Source organism: Catharus ustulatus, chromosome 1, assembly GCF_009819885.2.
Source record: "Catharus ustulatus isolate bCatUst1 chromosome 1, bCatUst1.pri.v2, whole genome shotgun sequence".
Taxonomy (NCBI): Eukaryota; Metazoa; Chordata; class Aves; order Passeriformes; family Turdidae; genus Catharus; species Catharus ustulatus.
The window spans coordinates 21,672,000-21,694,883 of record NC_046221.1 but is presented as its reverse complement, the minus strand read 5'-3'; the positions used below and the strand labels follow the sequence as shown (position 1 = coordinate 21,694,883).

At 36.6% G+C, this 22,884-nt stretch overlaps 1 protein-coding gene across 2 annotated transcripts in view; it reads right to left on the bottom strand.

Annotated features, from left to right (window-relative positions):
* The window catches only part of ITGA8 (integrin subunit alpha 8), a 118,058-nt gene that overhangs the window by 25,528 nt on the left and 69,646 nt on the right, over nucleotides 1–22,884 (bottom strand). For both annotated transcript variants that reach the window (XM_033072044.1, XM_033072051.1), the window contains exons 22-27: nucleotides 20,517–20,596; nucleotides 17,331–17,411; nucleotides 12,370–12,475; nucleotides 10,416–10,574; nucleotides 4,619–4,744; nucleotides 1,780–1,893 (exon numbers count right to left, since the gene is read on the bottom strand). In XM_033072044.1, coding sequence (XP_032927935.1) covers nucleotides 1,780–1,893; nucleotides 4,619–4,744; nucleotides 10,416–10,574; nucleotides 12,370–12,475; nucleotides 17,331–17,411; nucleotides 20,517–20,596 — 666 coding nt within the window. The remainder of the gene's footprint in view (nucleotides 1–1,779; nucleotides 1,894–4,618; nucleotides 4,745–10,415; nucleotides 10,575–12,369; nucleotides 12,476–17,330; nucleotides 17,412–20,516; nucleotides 20,597–22,884) is intronic.

Genomic DNA, 22,884 nt, shown 5'->3' with positions numbered 1-22,884 from the left:
GCAGGGCCGGGGCATGCCCACCGCCCCTCTGTGCCACCTCTCCGGGCGGGGGCATGCCCACCGCTGCTCCGTGCTCCCTCCACGGCGCCAAGGTATGCCTCTGGAGGGGCCATCCTGCCTCCACGGGGCCGGGGGGTGCCTGTAGAGGGGCCGTCCCACCTCCACAGGGCTGGGGCGTGCCCGCCGCTGCTCCACCCCGCCTCCACCTGGCAGCCATGGCCCTGCTGGCTCCCCCCGTGGCTCACAGCTCTCACTTCTGGTTAGGCAAATTTCTGAACTTTGCACATCAGATAAGGTGCACCAGACTATAAGGCGCACTTCCGGGTTTGGGGGAAAATTTTAGTCAAAAGGGTGCGCCTTATAGTCGTGAAATTACTGTCATTTTATCAGTCACACAGTGGGACTCAATGGGCCATTAGCAGAAAATGACTCTCTGAAGGAAGGATGGGTTGTGAAAAGATAAATAACAATGCCTGGTCTGGTTTCAATGGATGGCGCATTAGCAGAATATCTCCCACAGAGTTTAGGATCACCACCCCCACCCTCAACAGGTGGTGATAGAATAGATACCTTTTATCACACCCTGTATTGTAACATGGGGCTTATAATCAGGTGCGGCTTATAATCGTGAAATTACTGTTTCTGAGAAACAGCAAATGGAATTATAAATTTCTCAGTGCATTTTCCAGTGTTAAAGGTATGACAATAGTAAATATAGACACACAGCCACCTGTGAGGTAACAGCTCACAGTAAAATCCCTCTGCCTTACAAAATCATAGAATAGTTTGGATAAGAAGGGAACTTTAAAAGCCATCTGTCATAAGCCTGGACATTCAATTAGTCCAGGCTGCTCAGAGCCCTGTCCAATCTGACCTTGAATGTTTCCAGGGATGGTACCTATCTGGGCAACCTGTTCCAGCATTTCACTTCCCTCATTGTGAAAAACTCCTTTCTTGCATCTAATCTAAATAGGTCTTCTTGTAGTTGAAAACCACTACCCCTTGTCTGATCGCAACATGCTCTGCTAAAAGATTTGCTCCCACATCTTTCTCAGAAGACCCCTTTAGGTCCTGGAAGGTGCTATAAGCTCTTCCTCCAGGCTTCTCTTCTCCAGGCTGAACAGCCCCAGCTCTCTCAGCCTTTCTTCACCTATATTTATCATTGTGGTCCTCCAGTGCACTCACTCCAACAGATCCCTTTATGGATGTGAATATAATCCTGAGAGCAGAAGTTGAAAATGCAAGAATTTGCAAAGAGAAGTTTTATTTTTTTCCATCATCTACACTGCCCCTTCTTTTAGTAGTAAGACAGATTGCCGCTACATGCCTGTCATGTATTATATGAGCTTGATGCATACTACTCTTCCCAAGGTTAATAGAGAATGAATAACAATGAATTTTTAAGCTGGACATCGTGTACATGATACACTGTTTTGCTCCAAGAAAAACCTTCAATTGGGAAAGAGGTTATAAATGCAGAACATTTGGGCCAGTCCAGGAAAGCAAAAACAAAACCAGAAAAGGTACTTAAAAATAGTCTTGGAATCTTTAAGTAGGACTCAAGACATAAATTTAAGAAGGAGTGATAGCAAAAAAAAGAAAAGTAAGCAGCATCCAAACAACCTGGACAGGAACCAGTGAGATGTTATCTTCAAAGAAAGTGGTAAGAAAAAGTATTTACATTTTCCCCATTTAATTTAATAATTTTTATTTTTAAATATCTGGTCAAATAAAATATATTTTTATGTGTGTATAGAGAGAGATGTTTGTGTGCATTACCTCCAGGAATGTTTGTGCCCAGAGCCGGGATCTGATTTTTAGTGCAGCACTCTTTCCTCTTTCCAGCTGTCCCACAGTGCACGAAATTAAGACACACTTCACATTTGTACAGTTCTGAACAAAAAATAAAGGGAAGTCATATTTATGCTTTGAAAAAACCTAATTTTCAAATGCTATAAATAAGCAGAAACAAATCAACTTTTCCCTAAAGAGCTAAATAGTCTGAAATCAGTAATTTCATCTAATATACATGAGATACCCCATGAGTCATTGTGATAACTCTAAACCAAGGAACAGATTCTTTTTGAATCACGAATGAATATAAACACCTATCTATAGCAAAGAAAATAAAAGTAATAATTTTCAACAGTGTCTCTTCTGAAGAACTCTTAAAATGTCCAGGCAGTTACCTATCCTTTGAAGCATGTGCTTTTTCCTCACCAATCAATCATTTTATGATTTCAATACTTTTTTTCCCTGTTCTCTGTGCATTAAGTGTTTATTTAGATTCCTAATTTTTCCCCTTTTCTAACTCTCCTGGTTTTCCCACTGAAATTTACATCATAGCAGCCAGAACATTTGCTGAGATTCATTAGTTGCTTTACTTGAGACTTATTGTCTGTGAAACATTCCTGATGAGCAGTGATCCTGGCTCATACACAAGGCTGAAGGCAAAAGCCAAGTATTGCAACTCAAAACTATACACTCCTAAAGTCTGCCAGAAGAATGTCACACTAAAGGTTAAAAGCTGACTGGAAGCCATTGAAGGGAATGAACAGAGTCTCATGGGGTAACCACAGAAATTATGTGGTTGTTTACGGCATAAAAAGGAAATCTCATAAAAAATGATTAAATGTTTGTGGAAAAAAAAATGTATATACAAATGGGTTTTATCTAAAGTTTTATTTGACTCAGGGGAAGGCTGAGGTTTTAATTGATTCCTATTTTTATAACAAAGCAGAGAATCCCTCCCATGACAGAAGGCCTTGTGACCTCAAAAGCAAAGCTAAGTCTTTGCAAGTAAGTACATTCCCTTGTGAGAGTGAGAATGCACTACCAATACCCAATCTTCAGGAAATTAGATGATGATGCATGTAATAGATCTGAAAACACCCTTAAGGAATCCTGTATCTTTATAGACAGCTTTCCCCACAAATCTCTGTCTTACTGGAGGATAAGCAGAAGCTGTATGCTTAATTTCTGCTTTCTATATCTGCCTGAAAATGAAATTTTAAACCCTGGAACTTGCAACTATAAACTTTTTTTCTAAATTAATATTTTAAAGTATCTGTTTATTTGGCTTTAAACATCCTCCAATAGATTTATTTATTTTGCAGGAAGGAGAAGACTTGTTTTCATTAATCATAGCAGCCAAAAACACACATTAGCAAAATAAATCATTAGTATGCAAAAAAGTCTACTTTTGGCTGACATTTTAGGACCTGAACACATATTTCTGTTTTTCTTAGTAATGCATTTAACCTGTAGTGATTTTCAGAACAATGTAACATTGGAACTAATGGAAAAGAAACCAAATGTTTAATCAACAGTATAAATAGAATAAGAGGTTCTCAGAACAATTTGTCTCTCTGCAAAAATGCTTTGATGAAAATAACTTAAAATTTCTTTTAAAAATTACAATTTTAACAAATAATTATCTTTGGCCAATCATTCATTTTCCATGTATACTTCCAATATGTCAAATAAAAAAAAAAAAATCATGCATCAGAGAAACTAATGCTGAAGGAACCCAGAACTGGGACATTTTCTAACTGAACTAATGACACTGCTTTTCTTTACTTACACTGGAAAAATCTTGCTATATATCCAGTGGTATGCACTGCTCCCAATCCTATCCTAATTTGTGCTGATCAAAAGCATATTTTACTAGAAGACTTCTCATCAAAGTGCCAATTTCCTATTACTGAGTACCCCACTAAATATGTTTGATCCATCTACATCAAGCAGATGAAAATTCTCTGCTTCATATTTTAAGTTGCAAACACAGTGCATACTTCAGAACTTTGTTAACCCCTTCCAGTTGCTGCAGTCACTCAGAAAGATGGCTAAAAATTAAGATATCACTAAGGAATGGATTAAATGTTCTGTGATATTGACTGGCATGTCTCTGAAAGTCCTGGCATTTTTCCTTCAGACACAGTGGAATCAGATTCTTCCTAGGGTATTTGGTTGAAGAAAGAATGGCAGAGGAATCAACAGTGATTATTGTTTAAAATGGGTTAATGTTGATTTTGTTCTTAATAATGTTACCGTTTTCATTACTTTCAGATTCTATCTTCTTCCTGTTATAAAAATTGCCAAATTAACTTTCAGAAACAATAATTATTCTATTATTCCAGAAGACTTAAGTTTGTGAGGTTCTTTGCTTCCAAATTCTAGTGAGGTCAAGGAATTCAAGCATGAGTTTGCAGTAAACAGTTTAATAAGACACTGGATAGCATGAAAGAAACTCTGCCCAAGGCTCATAAAAATAGACAGAATACACTGACCGTGAATCCCTTGACTGATCTCAAGGTCACTGAGTTTGCACATTGCCTTTAGGCAAGGGCAGCTGACACCTACAGTGCTGAAGTATGCTAAGGGTGGCGCTTTGAATTCAGGAGTGGAAAAAAATTTCTGAAAATACAGCCAAGTCCTAATACTCAGGTATAATCTGTCTAATCAGAAATATTTTCCTAGGAGAGACAGCATTGCTATTGCTCCAGCATTGTCTGGATTATTAAAAATACAGTGACCTGTCCCATTTGCCTTGCCTGTGGTACTGTAGAGTCTCACGTTTCCCTGCACTGACCCAGTATATAGCTCTTAGATAGCTCACCAATATTTTTGCAGAGTTTTTCCTGTGAGGTTCTGCCACTGCAACATCCCTTCTCCTGATGTAATGAGAAATTGTGGAATTGTATAAAAAAGCAGCAAGTTCAGGAGTGTCTTGTGGAACAGCAAACTGCAAAAAAAGAAATGAGAATGGTAATGACATACACATAGAACGATTCTAACAGATTTGTTCCTGTCTCAGAGGTCTTGAATTTTGGATTAACACTGGTTTTACAATTGAACAGCACTATCATGAGAATACTTTGTCTTCGACTAGGATCATGATGAGTAATAGCACAGCAAAATATTGCCCAGTTATAGGAATTACAGTAGATTTTCCAGCACTTTTTACTGGTGCCAATTTTGTTGCTTTACTTAATTTTGTTAGACTCTTGGCAGCAAATTCTGATATATACAAAACAGGATAAATTCAGAGTTGTTGAACAGTAGTTTAGTCATTAGTTCAGATCATAATCTGCCTACTGAAATATAATGATTTTACCAGTAGAAACAGAAGGAAGTCTGACTTCAAACAACACAATTTTTGATTGTATATCAAATGCGTTACAGATTTGTTTTGGTGACAGCTCAACTTTGTATAATGCAACAGCTTCTTAGTTTTTAAACTCACATTAAAATGCATTCTCTTCAGCTTTATATTTACAGATTTTTATTCTCCAGTTGAAAACTACCTTTTGTTGGCAGTTTGTCTTGAATTTCTATATAGGGCATTTATGGCTTCTTTTATGAAGCCTCAAATAACTCCTAGAGCCAACTACTACAGAAGGAAAGAAAAATCTTAATTCATGACAATCCAATTATGTAAAATCACAATAAAATACACATGGAAGTTTACAATAAGGTCTCAATGGGAACTCAACTAAACATAGCCAAAGGTATTCCTTAAAGACCGCAGACTATAAAGCACTACATGAGATCCTTCTTATCAGTTCCTTTAACCTCTGAACGCAAAATATCTTAAACAAATTCCTAAAGAAAATGTTTGCAATTGTAATAAATGTTGTAGCACTAAAGGGAAGACAATACCTATAAACACACAGAGCCTTCCATACACTAATGCTGTGTAGTACTTTGTAAAATTTGTGTCATTTATCTGATTAAAATTATAATGCTATAAACAGAAAATAAATATTTGACATTGTCTGAGATCTCAATCAAAAGCATCCTACAAAGTGAAGGATACTATAATCCATTAACAGCTGAAAACCCATAAAAATAAGAATCCTCTTTTTTCTTTTTTTTCTGTTGCTTCATGAGGTTAGCATTGTCTATTTGCAATAAGGGAACACTAAAGTAGCTAGTAAATCTCTCCCTCTCAATGTGGCAACATGTGCAAACTCTCCTTTCAGAATTCTTTCACCAGGATATAGACTTCTTTAATTAAGAAAAATTTAAAAACCCCCCACAATATAGTTGTATGCCTGCAAAGAAGCCCTCAATATATGATCATAATGAATATATTTGTAGATCCATTTGAATACCAGAGGATTTTCATATTTACAGTTTTCTTTTTTCATAGAGTGTTAGCATCTTAGTAGTGAATTGTTACAGCAAAGGTTCAAAACCAGCTCTCTGAGGTTTAGAGAAAACACATGTGTCTCCTGCAACCATTTAAAAGCAGAATTTGTCCAGTGGCCTAGATGTCCAGGTTAAAGATACTATTTTATCCTTCTTTAGCTGGTCACATGGAAATGCTCAACTATACAATCTGTCTCTGTAGCGATTTTACATGCCACATATTTAGCACACTATATTTTATCTTAGAGGATCACTCCCTTCCTTTAACTACAGTGGACTGTATCGGTTTCCCCACCATGGAAAACTGTACTGCTTTCTTCTCCTGAGCATTATTACTTTGAGCAGGTTTCCAGACCTCTCCAGTTCCTCACTTCTTATTTCAAAGCCCCTTTTTTTGTTTTCTAGTCAGGCAATAGCCTTTGCTGCATTGTGTAACTCCATCAGAAATGCTCTGGAAGAGGACTTTTTCACACAAAGATTATACACATTATTCTATGTTACAATATAATATAATATAATATAATATAATATAATATAATATAATATAATATAATATAATATAATATAATATAATATAATATAATATAATATAATATAATATAATATACATATTTTAATAGTATATACATTATATTCAATAGATAATATATAATGAATATATAATACATAATATTATTAGATTAGACACATAATAATACAAGATGGGTTGGTGACCATTCAAGAGCAATACATTGGATGGTATTACTTTGTCCCAAGACCAAGCCCTAAACAAAGCAGTAACAGTTTTGCAGTATGAGGAGACAGTGCCTCTGGAAGGGGTTAGCTCTTGCCACTCATTTTGGTGGATGTGCCTTTATACATGTGGTGGATTTTTACTGTTATTTCACTGCTTCCCTGACAGATGTCTCACTCATGATACTGCAGAGCTCAGGCATTGAGAATGTGCCATGTGTGTCTGTATATTCTGTGAGAGTGGTATTTATAGGTACAGGTTTCATAAAGATGCTTTTTGCCATCAGTCTGGGAGAAAAAAAACAAGTCATCAGGAATAATGTCTCAAGCTAGAAGGCACTCTAACTGAGCCCTCTTTTTTTCACAGCTCACTTTAGGAACAGTAAGAAGGAAGTAAAAATGGAGCATGCATACACAATTCTCTTCTAATAACTTTCAGCTTCTGAATGTTTTCAGATCAGGGACTTCCTTATCTAGATGAAGTTTTTGTTCATTTACTAATCTTCACTGGACTTCTCTTTTGGGAATTTGTTTACTTTCCTCTTAGAATCATGCAAACTTTAAACCCTGACTCTTTCCCTTTGGCCGCAAGTTCCAGACACCTGAGACCTGCCACCATGAACCATCATTTCCTTTTGCTTGTTTTGAGTCTGGGTCTCCAGGCTTCATTAGATGTTCCAGTTCCTGTGCAGGAAGAGGCAGAGAACAGTCAATCCACACCCACACTCTTCCTGCCACTACTCATTTTGAGGATCATATTTGTGCATAATCACCTCTTTTCTAGATTGAAGTGTCCTAGTGTATTGCGTTCTGAGTCCTTCTGCATTGAATTCCTTCTGTATCTTTGATGAGTACTTTTGCTCCTTTTTACATCTTTTTCAAGATTCATAATTTTATCATCCTTTCACATTCCTCACTGCCTTCATAGAAAGATAAGCTACAGAAAAGTCCCTAAACAAGTCTTCCCATGTGTGCATATGTGTGACTTATCTTTGTGGACTAGACAATAAAGCCCAAAGAAAATGTTTTTACAAGACAAGAAATCCAGCAGTGGGGAGGAATACACTGCTTTGATTGAAACAGAACAATCTGAGTAATTTCAAAGGGGAAATGCTGCAGTGCCCTAAGAGAGGTAGGTTCGGATATCCAAGAGAAGTCAGGCATTTAATGTCCTTAGCCTTATTTGGAAATTTGAGCTAAGCATCTTGTTGTTTATATAAACTTGAAGAAGCCTGTCTCTGCATCCTCTTGCCATCTGAGGCAATAGATAAGCATTACATACTTGAAACCTGATTTATGTATTCAGGCTGTTCAATGCTTTGAAAAACTAAAATAAGGAAAGGATATTTAATTTCTTGCCATAATGACTGTGCATCTAAAGCCATATTCTGCCACAACAGATGGACCACTATTACGGGAAAGTTTCTTACAAGCTTTACAAGAATTCAGTCCCTTTTATGTAACAGATGCAATCATTATCAAACAGAAGAAGGAAGAGCAAACAAAAAAAAATTAAATAAAAAATACAAATTGCTTGAAAATGGCAGTAAGAACTGTGGCAGTATTCTACCCAGCTTCTTAATGCAGCCTTAAACAGAACACAGTGGGTAGGGTGGGAGGACACTGGACTCCTTTTCACATACTTGCAACCTGATCTTAGTGAGTTTGAGAAGTTAGGCTTGCAAGTACAAATGCAGCACCTTAGCTTCTTCCTCCTCACCACTTTTGTGAAAGAGGTGAAAATCAGGTGGAAAAGATATGCAGAAAAACATTCCCTCTCTCAAATCTTACTGTGCTTTGGGTATAAAATGAACAGACATTTTCAATCTTCTGTTCCCTGTCACTCATTTGCTTTTTCTTTCCCTAAAGAAACTAAAAAAAGAGTAGAATTCCAATGCCTCTTTGGTTTCCTGGGTGAAACACAAAACTCTAGCTATACTGTATTTGGTAGACATCAATTTTTCCTTATTCTTTTAAAGTATGTATTGTAGTTCTGTCTGTTTAAGCTGAAGACTTGACTTGTAGCTCCTTAGGTTGTGAACACTCCTCATCACTAGAAAGTTGTCTTCCCTTTCATTGAATATATTGAACTCAAACTCCTTCTGGTATGCAAAAGATGCAGAGCATTTTTAGCACTTGGAATGCAGCTCTCCCTGAAAGATGCTTAACAGGCTACTGCTTAAACTTGAGAAGTGTTGTTGTTTACTCCAGAAATGTCTGGAATCAGTCATGCTTAATAAATTGGATACCTTGTTTTTGATGGGATAATATGTAGAGCTGTGTTTTGCTTAATCTTCTGACTTTGAGCCAAACCAAGCTCTTTTGAGGGGATCTGCCATCACAAACATAGATTTCAAAACAGGAAATTGTCCAAACAGCCAGGGATCGGGTTAGGAAAGCTCAAGCCCTAAGAGAATTAAATACAGCCAGGGATGTTAAAAACGATATGAAAAGTTTCTATGGATACTCAAAGGATGATGAAGAAAAGTATACATTCTCGCCTGAAGGAAACTGGAGACCTGGTTACCCAGGATGTTGAGAAGGCTGAGGTACTCAATGGCTTTTTTGCCTCAGTCTTCACTGGCAAATGCTCCAGGCACACTGCCCAAATCATGGAAGGGAGAATGAAGAACTGCCTGCTGTAGGAGGTCAGATTTGAGAATATCTAAAGGATCTGGAGGTGCACATGTCCATGAGCCTTGATGAGATGCATCCATGGGACCTCAGGGAACTGGCTGATAGAACTGGCTAAGCCACTATACATATCTGAAAACTTGTGGCAGTCTGGTGAAGTTCTCAGTGACTGGAGAAGGGGAAACCAAACCCCCATTTCTAAAAAGGGTGAAAAAGGAAAACCTGCAGAACTGCAGGCCAGTCAGTCTCACTTCTGTGCCCAGCCCAGTCATGGGGCAGATCTTTCTGGAAACTATGCTAAGGCACATCGAAAATGAGGCGACTGGTGACAGCCAATATGGCTTCACTAAAGGCCAATTTTGCCTGACAGATTTAGTGGCCTTCTGTGGTGGGATCACAGTGTTGGCAGATAAGAGAAGAGCAAGCAACATCATCTACTTGCACCTAGAGAAAGCATCTGCCACAGTCCCAGATGACATCCTGGTCTCTGTGCTGGAAAGACACAGATCTGACAGAGCATTCAGGGCATAATTAATGGGTTGTGTGATGACACTCAAGGAATTGTGGTCAATGGCTTAATGTCCAGTTAGAGACCAGCAACACGTGGTGCTCCTCAGTGGCTGGTACTGGGACAGGGACCTTTTTAAAATCCCTGTTGGTAGCATTGACAGCGGGATCGAGCACACCCTTCTCCTCATATAGAGTACAAAAACCAAATACATACTGAGCAACACCAACACACACATTAGAAATGTTAAAGGCTATCTATACCTTGCCTCTTACCCAGGAAAATGATCTTGGACTGTTAAAAATTCCCAAGAAAGTTCCATTCATTGTGAAGTACAGGCAAAAAACCCCAATCAAAATGCAGAAAGGGATGGAAATAAAATACTTACCTTTATTTGCATTGTATTAATAGGAGAGCTTGTTTGACAGTGCAATGGTCCATGTGTCTGAATGTGAAGGATATAAAGAAGAAATTCTTCTCTTTTGGACACAGGCCAACCAACATGGAGAACTGTATTGTTGATGGCACTTGGTCCTATATTGTGCAGCTGAGAAAGAAATATGATCAGTACTTTCCAAGTCAGTAAGTAAACAAAAAAAACCCCACTGCAACAACCACTCAAATATTTTCAAATTCTTAGTGGACACAGTCTTGAAGTATTTATGGAAAGATGTATAGATTATTAACATCACTTTATTGATGGAGAATCTGTGGCAGGTAGGAGAGAAGAACCTCTCCATGTTAGTCACAAAGCCAATGGCAAATCCGGACAGCAGTCTTTTCTGTCTGATTCTGTATTCGAGAAATCCATCCCTTTTCCCATTTCCTCCTACATATGAAGAGTTGAAATGATCTAAAAAAGCATTAAAAATCACAACCCAAAACACACTAGCAAATAAACCCCACAGAAATATGAACAATGAACCTTAACAGATCATACTTGAAAATAGTAGCCAAAACTTCAGAAGACAGAAGAATCACATTTCAGAGCAAAAGAATAAAAGGTAGATCTAGAACTTAAACTAGTTTCTTTGGATAAGAACTATATTTTCAACACTCTCAATCTACATTCCTCAAAAGAAGTGAAGGAACTAGTTTTCCTAAATTAATATGCAAGGACATTCTATTTTCTGGGGAAATGAGCAAAGATAGAAATAATAGAAGTTTAGAAATCTAGGCTATTAAAATAGTTTCCTTGTATCAGTTTGCAGTTTGAAAATAAGTGATGACAACAGGAATCTGGACATGTGTTGTCACTGGGCATGAAGAGTTAAAAAAGCTGAACAGCATGGACCTTTACACAAAGTTTCTAGAGACGTGAGAGCCTCCTTTCTTTAAATTGGCAGAATTTTTTTTGTGACTAATGATCTTTAATTGCAACTAAATAAAAAGTTCTTTCAACCTTACATCTTCTGGGAGACTGCTTGGCCTTTCTGATGCTTTGCTGATATAAACCATGTAAGTGGTTTCCTTAGTAACTGTAACTAATCACTGTAATTATTTTAATATATTTGAAGTCACAAATACAGTTTCATAACACCCCAAATACTTGAGAGAAGATGATTTTTAAAGTATTTTTCAGTTTAGAGAAATGTGTTAAGATGAGGAATTCACAAATAATAATTTGTACTTTACAGTTGTATTCACTACTCTTTAGTATGTCATGCAAATTGTAATCTTATACTGCTGATTAAGCTCAGTTGCTTATATTTTCTTGAGTGCTAGTTTGTGAATTATACCCATATATGAAGCCCTCTGTTTTACCCTCTAGAATAAAGGCCATCCATCAGATTCTAGAGGATGGTTTATATTCCATGTAGTTTACTCAAAGCCCTTTCACTAAACAGAACTCTTTTAATTGATGAATCACCCATAGGAAAAAAACAACAAAAATACAAGGTAAAAATATGTGTAGTTCAAACATTAAGAGTTACTTTCAACAGAACATTTTCTGAGATAAAAAGTTACATGTATGTCTACATTACTTTTTTCATAAAAACCCCTTATTCCAGTGCACAGCATGCACAGTTTCTAACGAGCAGATATTTGACATTGATTATAAGGAACTTTTGAGGACTGTTTTTAATTCTTGTCAAACACCCAAAATGTTTATAAATCCCTTAAATATCTAAGACAGTCTCCTAGCATAAACTAATATCTCCTTCACTCACATGAACAGATATTGGGGTTGTGAATTCCCAGATTAAATTTGGGTCATGTGCTAAAGTCAGCGTATTTACATTTGTGGCTTTATCTAGCTACAGATAAAGACAATAAACCAAGTTCATCAGGAATTCAGTGAGGGTAGCATGAGGTCCTGTGGAAACATACATAATTTTTACCTCATAGATGTGTTCTACTAAAGGACCAACTTCTTCTTCTTTTGTAGGTTCATCTTTGGGTTCCCAGTTGTGAAGTGGCAAAATAATTGTTGGGGGGTGAGACACTCTGTAATATACAAAACAGGTTAAAACAGTAACTGTTACCAGTGACTGATTGCATTAGCTTTAGAAAAAAATGATGTCCACTATAAAAACTGAGCCCTCAATGACTGGTTATTTGGGCACATTAATGAAGTGAATGCTACAATGCCTCCATAAAATACTACCCAATCCTTGCAAACAACTGAGGGTGCACATTTAGTGTCATACTTCCTGTGATGGATTGTCCTTTCCAGACAAGGGTGTAGCTCTGTTTGGAGAGAGGAATCCAAACTGTTGGGTATTTATATCATTCTCACCGATGAGATACCTGAATACATTATCCACGAAAGTAGAGTAAATAAATGTATTTTTCTATTTCCATTTAAAGCCTGTAGGTTGTTTAATGCATCTTTCTTTCCTAGAATACATTTTTAGATATTTCTTTAACTGTTCCTTTAAAAAAACTTGCAAAGAAGTCTATCTTGTTTTACAGATGGGAAATGGAGATACTGTGATTTCCATAGAGTCATAATGGAAATTGGTGTACTAGGAAACAGAATTCAGGACTAGAGTCTGAAAGAGTGCTCCAGGCTTTCCAACTGCTTTGTGAACAAAGTGGCATTTAAAGCATTCCCTGAAATATTGTTGCAACTTGCAACACATAAATAAAACATAAACAAGAAAACTGTGATTTAATATTTGACATCTTTCCATCTACCTTTTTATTTTTTCTTTTCTTCTGTATCTGACCTTAAGAAAGTAATCTTCTGTTCAAATTTTTATTTGAATCCCAAATATTTTTTTTCCCATAAAAATTGGAATTTCATTTTTCTGGTCCCATTCAGATGCCAACTAAACCCCCCTCAGGTGTTTAGAAGTTGTGAAATCAGACGCCAAGAATTTCTTTTAGCATGATAGGTCAGTTCTGGCACAGGTATCTGTCACCTACATGTCCTGCATGTAGCCCCTGGTGCTAAAATGGTATTACCCTTTCTTTGCCAGGGTCAACTCTCACTCAGTTTTGCTGGTTTATGGAGCTGAAAGAAAATCCATAAAATTTCAGTGGTGGTTCTGCCAAAGCTGCAGTTTTGCTAGCAGAAAACTGTTAAAAAAACAATAATTAATTTTTTTAAGAGTGTAAAATTTGAATAACATGATGGACTTCTAGGCACTGATGTTCACCACTTTGCAGTGGCCTTGCTGCAGATTTCCCTTTGAAGAAATGACTGGATGGTTTTGTTGCAAATGCTGAAAAATACTATTGAAAGAAACAAACTGGTTTTGATTACAGCTCTTATGTCATAGAGAATGAATAAAATATCTAAGAGAAGATTTTCTACAGTATACAGCTTCTTAAATCAGCAAGAAATCCCAGAGAAGAACAGCTTAATACCACCTAGCTGAAGTAAAATTCTTTGTGAAATTTGGTGTATTCTGATGTATCCTGCTAACTCTTAATACTCAGAATTTAAAATGCCAGCAGTTTGTTCTGACAGAGGACAAATTCACAAGCCAACCCTAATAATAAAAGAAACTCAACATATTAATTTTAAAAGTTATTTCTGATTAGGTACTTAGCCTAAGTTTTATAAATCATCTTGTTTCCAATATGAATTTTAATTATTGATTGCTAATAGAGAATAGGAACTTACAAAAGCCAAGACACATAGACCTTTAAACTACCAGAGAAAAAACTGCAAATCAGAAACTGTACAGAAATAAAAAGAAGAAGACATGAGGTTTCAAAACTCAGTGTTTTCTATTGCACTGCCAGGGAAGTATTCTTATCTACAGAATTATAAAATGCAAAATATAAATTTAGACATTAAATTAAAATTATTGTAGCATATAAAAGAAAATTTATTTTAACAGAATTTACAGTTATTTTGAGGACTTCTGCTATTGATATGAAAGTGGAAAAATTAGATCAAATAAAAACAAATCCACTCCTTTCACTATTTTATTTTGCATTTAATTGAGAATATTTTTGCCATTTGAATGATTTATTAGACAAGGATTTTTCCTAGATTTTTAGGTGACAATTATCATGAAACAAGAGTACTGAAAAATAAAATAAACAAAGTATGGCCCACAGAAAAGGCTTATATGGGGATATAAAATAAAAATTCTGCCAGATCCAAATCTTCTCAATCCAAATTACTTCCTTCCTGAATCCCTCATTTCTCTAGTGCTTTTTCAGCAGTGGGAGATAACAATGAGAATACTAAAACTCCTACATTTTTATAGACAAAAAAAGGTAAGCAGAATAATCAAATCTTAGTTATTGAAGCAACTGCTTATTGAACTATCTAAGGAGTTATGTTAATTTTCTTTTAAAGAGGATATTGAAGAAGATATCTTTTATTCTCACAGAAGAAGTATTTGCATGGCTTCACTGTGCAAGTTTATCTGCATATGCACAATTTCATAACTACTTACTTTTCCTCAGAAAAATGTACAATGCATCCAGTTCCACTCTTGCAACTCTCAGTAGAGAAGTGAAGAAACTAATGAAAGATATTTTCCAGTCCAAATGTGGACACAGTCTCTCTTTTATTTTTATCGAGGAAATAGTGAGCAAGTCCCTTGGAACTGCATGTTTTACCATCTCTGAGTAATTAGTAAAATCTGTCAACAAAGCAGTTGGGAATGCTATAGCTAATAAGAAAACTAAAATACTTAAGGGGAAAGAAAGTGGAAGTCATTCAATTAAGTAATTTCTCTGTATTTAATAACCTCTTTCTTAGAACTGCAGGCAGCAATTCAAGGAACTTTTTCCATTTTTCACCCAGTTCATAAGAACTGAGGATTTTTTGGTCCTTTTTTGGTCTATCTATTTACCTGTTAAAGAACATTTCATTAAAAAGAACACACTATGGCACAGAAAAAGCATGCTTGAAGGCAAAGCCTCCAAAGAGTCTGCAAAGAATAAAAAGTTTGTAAGACTTTTTTATTAAAGTCAAGAGAGACTTCACTAAAAACATTAGAATCCACAGCACTGGAAGCAACCCTTACTGGGAAGTCCTGTGTATGTAGCCATAACTGTTCCAGACAGTCCTTAGCCCGGGTGTTCACCCATGGCAACACCTAGCAGTCACTGGCTCCCAACACTTTCTCACACATCTGTAGCCCATTAAGTAACACCTTTGATTCTTTTTTCCTCAGTCTCTAGTTCTGTATTATACCCTTCATATTTTTCACCTCTCTTTCTGTCCCATTCATTTCATTAGATCATCCCCATCCCCACTCATTAGAAAACACATTCTCACTTCTGTTCTTATTAAACACGTTGTCTTTCAGGTGTTCCTTTTCACAAATAAAATAATTAACATATATCCACACTGTCTTTGAGTGCCAGCCTTTTTTTTCCACCTGACTACTTTTAGGGTCTCCTTAACATGTAATACATTTACAAAATATGATGAAAAATCCTTCAAAAATCTCTCTGATTTAAACTGAATATTAGACCAGATTAGAGCAGATAGATTGAATATTAGAGCAGAAAAAATGTTCTCTGTGATCTGTAAAATTATTTCACTTATTGCTAGCACTAGGTAGACATATTGTCTCAGAAATGACAAGAAAACATTTTTATAAATTGAAAAAACCCATAAATAAATGCATTTTTATTTGTTTTCATCTAAGGCAGCCCCTTGAGGTGCATCACATGAGGCATCTACTCATGTTGCATCAGCCAAGCCTCACGGCCTGACTGTGGAAGTGAATCTGGGCCTTTGTAGCTCCTGTTCAATCCTTTCAGAGCTGATAATGGTTAAGAGGGTTTTCTTGAGCTGTAGTTTCATAACAGGAGATGTAGGAAATCTAATATCTCAGACAAAAAGTATTGGGGTAATTATTTGCTTTTAAAAGACATCATCCTGACTTCCTCCAGGATGCCAGAATAGGAGTCTGCCACTAGAGACCATTGCATCTTGTCCTGTCACTTGTTACTTGGGAGAGGAGACTGATTCCTACCACACTACAACTCCTTTCAGTTAATTTTAGAGAGCAATAAGAGGCTCTTCCTGAGCCTCCTTTTCTCCAGGCTGAACACCCCCAGCTCCCTCAGCTGCTCCAGGCTCTTCACCAGCTTTGTAGCTCTTTGCTGGACTTGCTCCAGTACCTCCATGTCCTTTTTGTAGTGAGAGGTGCAAAAAAGATCCCAGTATTCGAGGTATGGCCTCACCAGTGCCAAGTACAGAGGGCTGGTTGATCAATGCCTGCTGGCCACACCATGTCTGGTACAAGCCAGGATGCCATTGGCCTTCTTGGACATATGGGCACAGTGCTGGCTCACGTTCTGCTGGCAATTATCATCTAATTGCATTTTAGAATTTCCAAAACTAAGCTATATGTGCAAAGATAGAAATTATCATCTCTGCTTGTTTCATTTTGGTATACTTTGTGTCACTGAACAGTTTATCATAACTCATTTCTTACTCATCCTTTCTCCAGAGGCCTCACTCTGCTCTCTATTAGCACATGCCTTGTTTCACAGTTCCATTTTCACAAATGTGTTTCACATTTCCAGCCATAAAAGCAGTAGATTCTGTTTGATATTCAGCATTAAATGTTCAAGTGGTTGCACAAGAAGACCTATACATATGAGTAGGCATATTAGTAACAACCATGCACAAGTTGAATGCCCAAGTAAAATGTTGGCTCTGACTGGTGTTACAACAATGTGAGATTCTTTAGGTTGCTGTCTTTGCACAGACACTCAATAAGTCTGTAGCTTGCAGGGGGGAGACCCATGTGTCCTGGGTGGATAAGGCATTTTGGTTTACAGTATGCCAAAAGATTCACCACATGGGATTATCATTATCAAGATTCTGTAAAAAAGTAGTTATCGTAATGAGTTGAGATGGTTAAATACTTACCCTCTGATCTGTACTTGAGCCACAGCACTGATGTTGATATGGAGGTTCACTAAGTTGCTGGTGGAATTTATCTTGTTAGAACTGGAAAAATATATGTAAAAAAAAAGTTTTATATCAGAACTAGAGATTATCATATCACTCAATACGCAAGGCCCACTGGACACATTACAAAATGGGATTCCTATTGCCACTCTTCAGTCTTGTAGGACACTGGTATTTAAGTTGGATATTATTAGAGCTCATCACAAATTTAAAAATATCATCAACCAAAGCTTCCTTTAAAGAATCCTGTGATGATGAATAAGATGATACAAATTTATTTGTCTCAGAGTATCATGTAAATTCCCTTGTACAACTTTTATCTGTACAGATAAAAGTATCATTATGTAACAGAAGTTTGTTTTATGCATTGGAGGAAAGCAGTGTTAATCAACAAGACAAGCTTTGTTAGAATAAAATTTATTTTTATGACTCTCCAAACTTGTGACTTTGTATGACAGAGTCTTTGGAGAAAATAAACCAAGATCAGCTGTTTCTTTAATTTTCTTGTTTCCTTCCCTCCCCTATCCAGAGTGTTTACATTTATAAAACCACTTAGTAGTGAAAACAGATCTCTGTGTTTAAAATCCAGAGCTCTCATTCATCTTATTGTCTTTTCTTATTGCAAATTCTTAGTAATAAAGGTAGTTTCTCTTATTTCAAAAGGCCACTCCTGTGATAATAGCCTATTCATATAAAGAAAGGTTTGCAGGTTCAAATTCATGAAGATAGTGAAGTAATTACAGATTTAGAATTTATTTAATTATGGGATTAGAACACTAAATTTGGATTTCTTTTTCAATCAAGTGTGGTCTTCCTTGATCCATGAACATTATGTTTCTATTGCTGTCCCAGTTTGCTGTTATCACATCTGGGTAGCATCAGTCAATTGGAAACATTCAGAGGAGGTCAGCATTCCCAGTGACTGACTCCTGAGGAGTAAAGAGCAACACTGCTTTGATCCAGGCTTTCTGGTTACAGATTGCAAAAATTAAGAGCAGCTCTAATTTGTTTGTAAACTAATGCAGATTCCCATCAAAGATTATTTGAACTTTTATGTAATCCTCTATAGCCATTGTTTTGAGTATAAATGTAAAAAAACTGTTTAAAGTATAAAAATTATTATACCACTACTTTGTTAGAATAAGCTGCTCTCCAGTTTGCATATTCATCCTACTTTCCATAGAGTTAAAATACAGATTTTGATCATATATATCTGGTATTCAAACCTTGTTCATGCTTTATGGCCTTTTAGAAAAGAAAATAGTTTAAATAAAAGTGCCAAGATATCTCTCTCTCTAAGGGGTACATAATTGCATAGCAACATCCACATTAGAAAAAGAATCAGATTTCAAGACACTACTCAGCCTCTAGCTTGTTTCTTATAAGTAATGAACTTCAGTCTTGCAAATGAAAATACTTATTTTCCACTTGTTTTGAAGCAAAAAGAAGTTCTCACTTTTGAATAAATTAAAGAAGGACTCAAAGTCAGATGTATTCTTGCCTCCATTTAGGCAATTTCCTCTTTTTGCCTCATGGAGTTCTGTTCCCTTTTTCTTTTAGGATTGTTTTATCTGTTCATGAAGAACATAGGAACACACAGACTGTCCTGCTGCTTGTGAATGTACAAAGCAGTGAGTTTTAACTCTAGGGTACAGTCCCTATGAAAGAAATTTTACTCTTTCCTTTTTTTGTTTTTCTGGGTTTTTTTGTTTTTTTTGGTTGTTTTTTTTTAATAGCTGTGTGCTCTTCTGCATTTTCATACCAGTCTGTAGCTAACACATTTTCTTCCTTTACATTTTAGTGAGTCACATTCATGGAGGAAGCATGACATGTTTTCTGCTGAAGTTCAGGAGACAACCGTGTAGTTCGGATTGGTTTATGGCGGATGGTGGGACTGTGCTTTCGCCCTGGGGCAATCGGTTTTAGGTGTATTGCATGCACCCCTTTCACCCCTCCAGGTGAAAGTAAATTGAGTCCTGCATTCTTATGCCTCAGGAAATTCTTGTCACTTTCTTAAAACAGTTACCTACATTCAACTTTTATTACCTAGACAGATTTAACTACCCAAAAAGCTCTGGACCTCCCCAGTTTCACAGCATGAGCCCTGGATAACCATTTCAAACTAAACTACTGCTTGCATTAAGAAATGAAGATTGGCATGGACAAGGGAACGACAAGGTAAATGTTGTGTCTCTCTCCAGAGGAGCTTATGTCCAGGTTTGCATGATCCCCAGCCAGATTCCAGGAAGAGGGTTGAGGCCTGACCAGGTGCCTAATGGACTTCTGTGGCATTGCTGTGCCCTTCCTGAGTTTCTGCATGTCCTTTCCTTTCAATGGTTACATTATGGAGACATGATTTAAACATTTTAAATGTCTCAGTTATTTACCATAATGAACATGATCAAGGCCCTCATTAAAGGCCAGACATTAGCAATTAAGTCTCTGTGTGTGGGGCAGAGAGGGCCCCATACAGAACTCCAGTGCATATTTGATGAGGACAGATGGAGCAGAAGCCCTGCCACCTACTGAAAAAGTCCCAGGTTTGTTTTTGCTATTATCCTAACCCAGCCCACTCTGTGGTATTTTATCCCTGTGGAAGAAGTACTGATCAACATAAAACACAAGATTCTACAGTATTAATATGCGAGGCCCACAAATGGGGAGGAATCTAATGGAAAAATTAAAAAGGTTCACCTGCATCAAACTGAAACAGTTCTCTCCATGCCAGTAAATCTGCTGAGCAGATTTTAACTGCTTTCCTTTTATTTTCTACATTCTTGTGAAGAAGAAGCATGTCTGGTTTAATTCAGAGCACAATATGTTTGTACATTCACCTTTGTTACAAAGGAATTACTGTTTATTAATTCTGAACCGGAAAATGAAACTCAAATTTGACAAATCTGTAGAAGATCCTTGGATTATTGACCAAAATTGGTTACCCTGAATTTTAAAGAAATAAGACTAGACTGATTTTCCTAACAGTTAACAAGATTCCAACCTTAACAATCCTCCTGACATATGCTACCATTGATAAGCCCCTGAAATAATTACTGATACTCAAGAGGGACCTTATTATATAATAAACTTCATATATCAACAGGATTTCATAGTTTTAAAAACCATGCTCTTGATAAAATATCTAACCTTTTTATTTGCAGCTCAAAATTGATGCTGAAATCTGCATTTTCAAAATGCTGAACAGAAAATCGAATGCCTGTGGAGAACTAAAACAAAATAACAGGTTACTAGAAACAGTTGATCTCTCCAGATCAATAAAGCAGTTCAACATTGCATTTCACAGACTTACACTGGATATTGTTGCTTTTTAAAGTTAGTATGAAAAAATATCATCTAGTTGTTCTCAGCAAAAAATACCATCCTGCCTGTGTATGTCACCAGATGGAAAACTTGGCTGGAGAGAGGAAAGATCAGAGGAATAGAGAAGCACACTCCCAAGAACACAGCAGTGGGCCCTTCTTCATCCAGACAGTCTTTGCTTTGCCAAGCCAAGCCAAAAGAAAGTAACAGTTGTCTGGCAGCTCTCATCCCTGCCTCCATCCATGCACGCCTTTGTCCAGGTCTGCAGGGCTTCATGGTCCCTGCATTGTCTCTGCTCCTGGGAGATCTGTGCTGTATGCTTTAGGTGTTGTGGGCTGACTGAGTACCTGAGCTAAATTAGCAGCAGTTTTAATTCACTTTGAATTTTTTCCCTTGCAATTCTGTTAAGAGAAATACAGTTTCAAAGTTATATTTGCAGTTCATTTTGCCACAGCTTGGAGTGAGTGACCAGAGGAGAGAGTAAAACACACAGTTCTCAAAACTGAAGGAAGTAAATGTTTCCACTGGTGCTGCCTTGAATTTAAGCAGACCTGGCTTCCTCCCTTTGACAATTTCCATTTGCTTTTCAAGTAGGGCAGGGATAAGCAGATCAAGTTTATTCAGAAGAGAGAAGGGCTAACAAGAGAAGGAATATACAATAGCCCATAGTAGGGTCACTGTAAGCCTTTTGTTGGACATATTTACAGCCCCAGTGTATAAGTGGCAGGTGAGTAACAGGAGATGCCATCTGCCCTCAAAGTTAAATTAATTAAATTCTACTGTACTGTTTAAATTATTTTTAAAAATTATTTCAACTGCATGTTTTAAATCTGGTAATTTTCAAAATGTAAATTTTGCAATTCTTACAACTTCTCACTTCCCCTCTACCTTCCATTGGCCTGATGGCAGAATTTTTTGCAGGACAACATGCACACTGTACTTCCATTTTTAAAAAAAAAGGATGGTAACACATAGATATGTTTTCCATGTGGAGAAACAATCTTCGTGAGAAATTCATCAAAAGGCATCAGGAAATGAGGACATCATTCCCTCATTTCTGCCAATTGGGGGGTGTAGAGGGGGTGGAAGAAAAAAAAGTTGTCTGCTTGGCATAATTTCCTGAGAATATTTAAGTAAACCTTGTCAACAATAGGATGGGACACACCAACTTACATTCAACATCATTGAAGATGAGGAAATTTCCTCTGTGGATGTCATTTAATAAGCAATTCCTTTTTCCCACCTTTTTTTTTGTTTTCATTCAATTCTCCTATTTCTTCATTTGCAGTGGTGCAACATAATCCATCACCAGAAAAAAACTTGCCTAACATTTTTCAACTACTTTCAGCTGACTCATGCTTGAGCAATACTGTCATCATAAATGGTATAAATGGTGAGTTCAAATCTTTGAATTCTGATTATCTTAATGTCATAGTTACATAATTGAACCTATCCTTTTTGAAGCAAAATCTTTCAGATGAAAAGACAGTGCTCATTAAATTACCCAAAAGTGGAATAGCTGACTTGGAATAGAGATGTAAGCTCTTTTTAATTTGAAGCTCACTTTTTAAAGATCATATTAGCAACTCTATTGATTTTCCATTCACCTTTAAAATTAAAATTACTTTCTTCAGTCTTTTAGACAAAAATTTCCAAACATTAAACTCACCATTTCTCTTAATGTTTTTACTAACCAGTCCAAATAAATTTGTTTCCACTTATAGCAGAAAAAGATTTGATGAACCAAAGATAAAATTTTCATCAGACAGAGCAGACATGAACTGCAGTTTTGATGATCTATTATACCCCTGAGGCTTAATCCCCTATTTAATAAACATTAAACACTCCTACTGTACAACTCTAATAAGTTGCAGATGTTGTCTTTGTATAGTCATATGACTTTGTTTATGTCAAGTAACCCTTGACATTACTGCTAATAATGGGGCAAAGATGCTTGCATGCCCTTGCTGAAAACCTAGTGAGGCCAAAGAAGTTTAACTTGCTTGAACCTATAACTTAGCAATTACTCAACATACTTTTTTTTCAGTAGGACATAAATTTTATCAGAATAGTTTATTTAAAATTTTTGAAGTGAAGTTAGTTTCATGATAATTGTGTTATTTCCATGTTTGCAACACTGTGTATTTTTGAAATACACGACGTTTCTGCTATTAGTAATGTTTTAATCTATTAC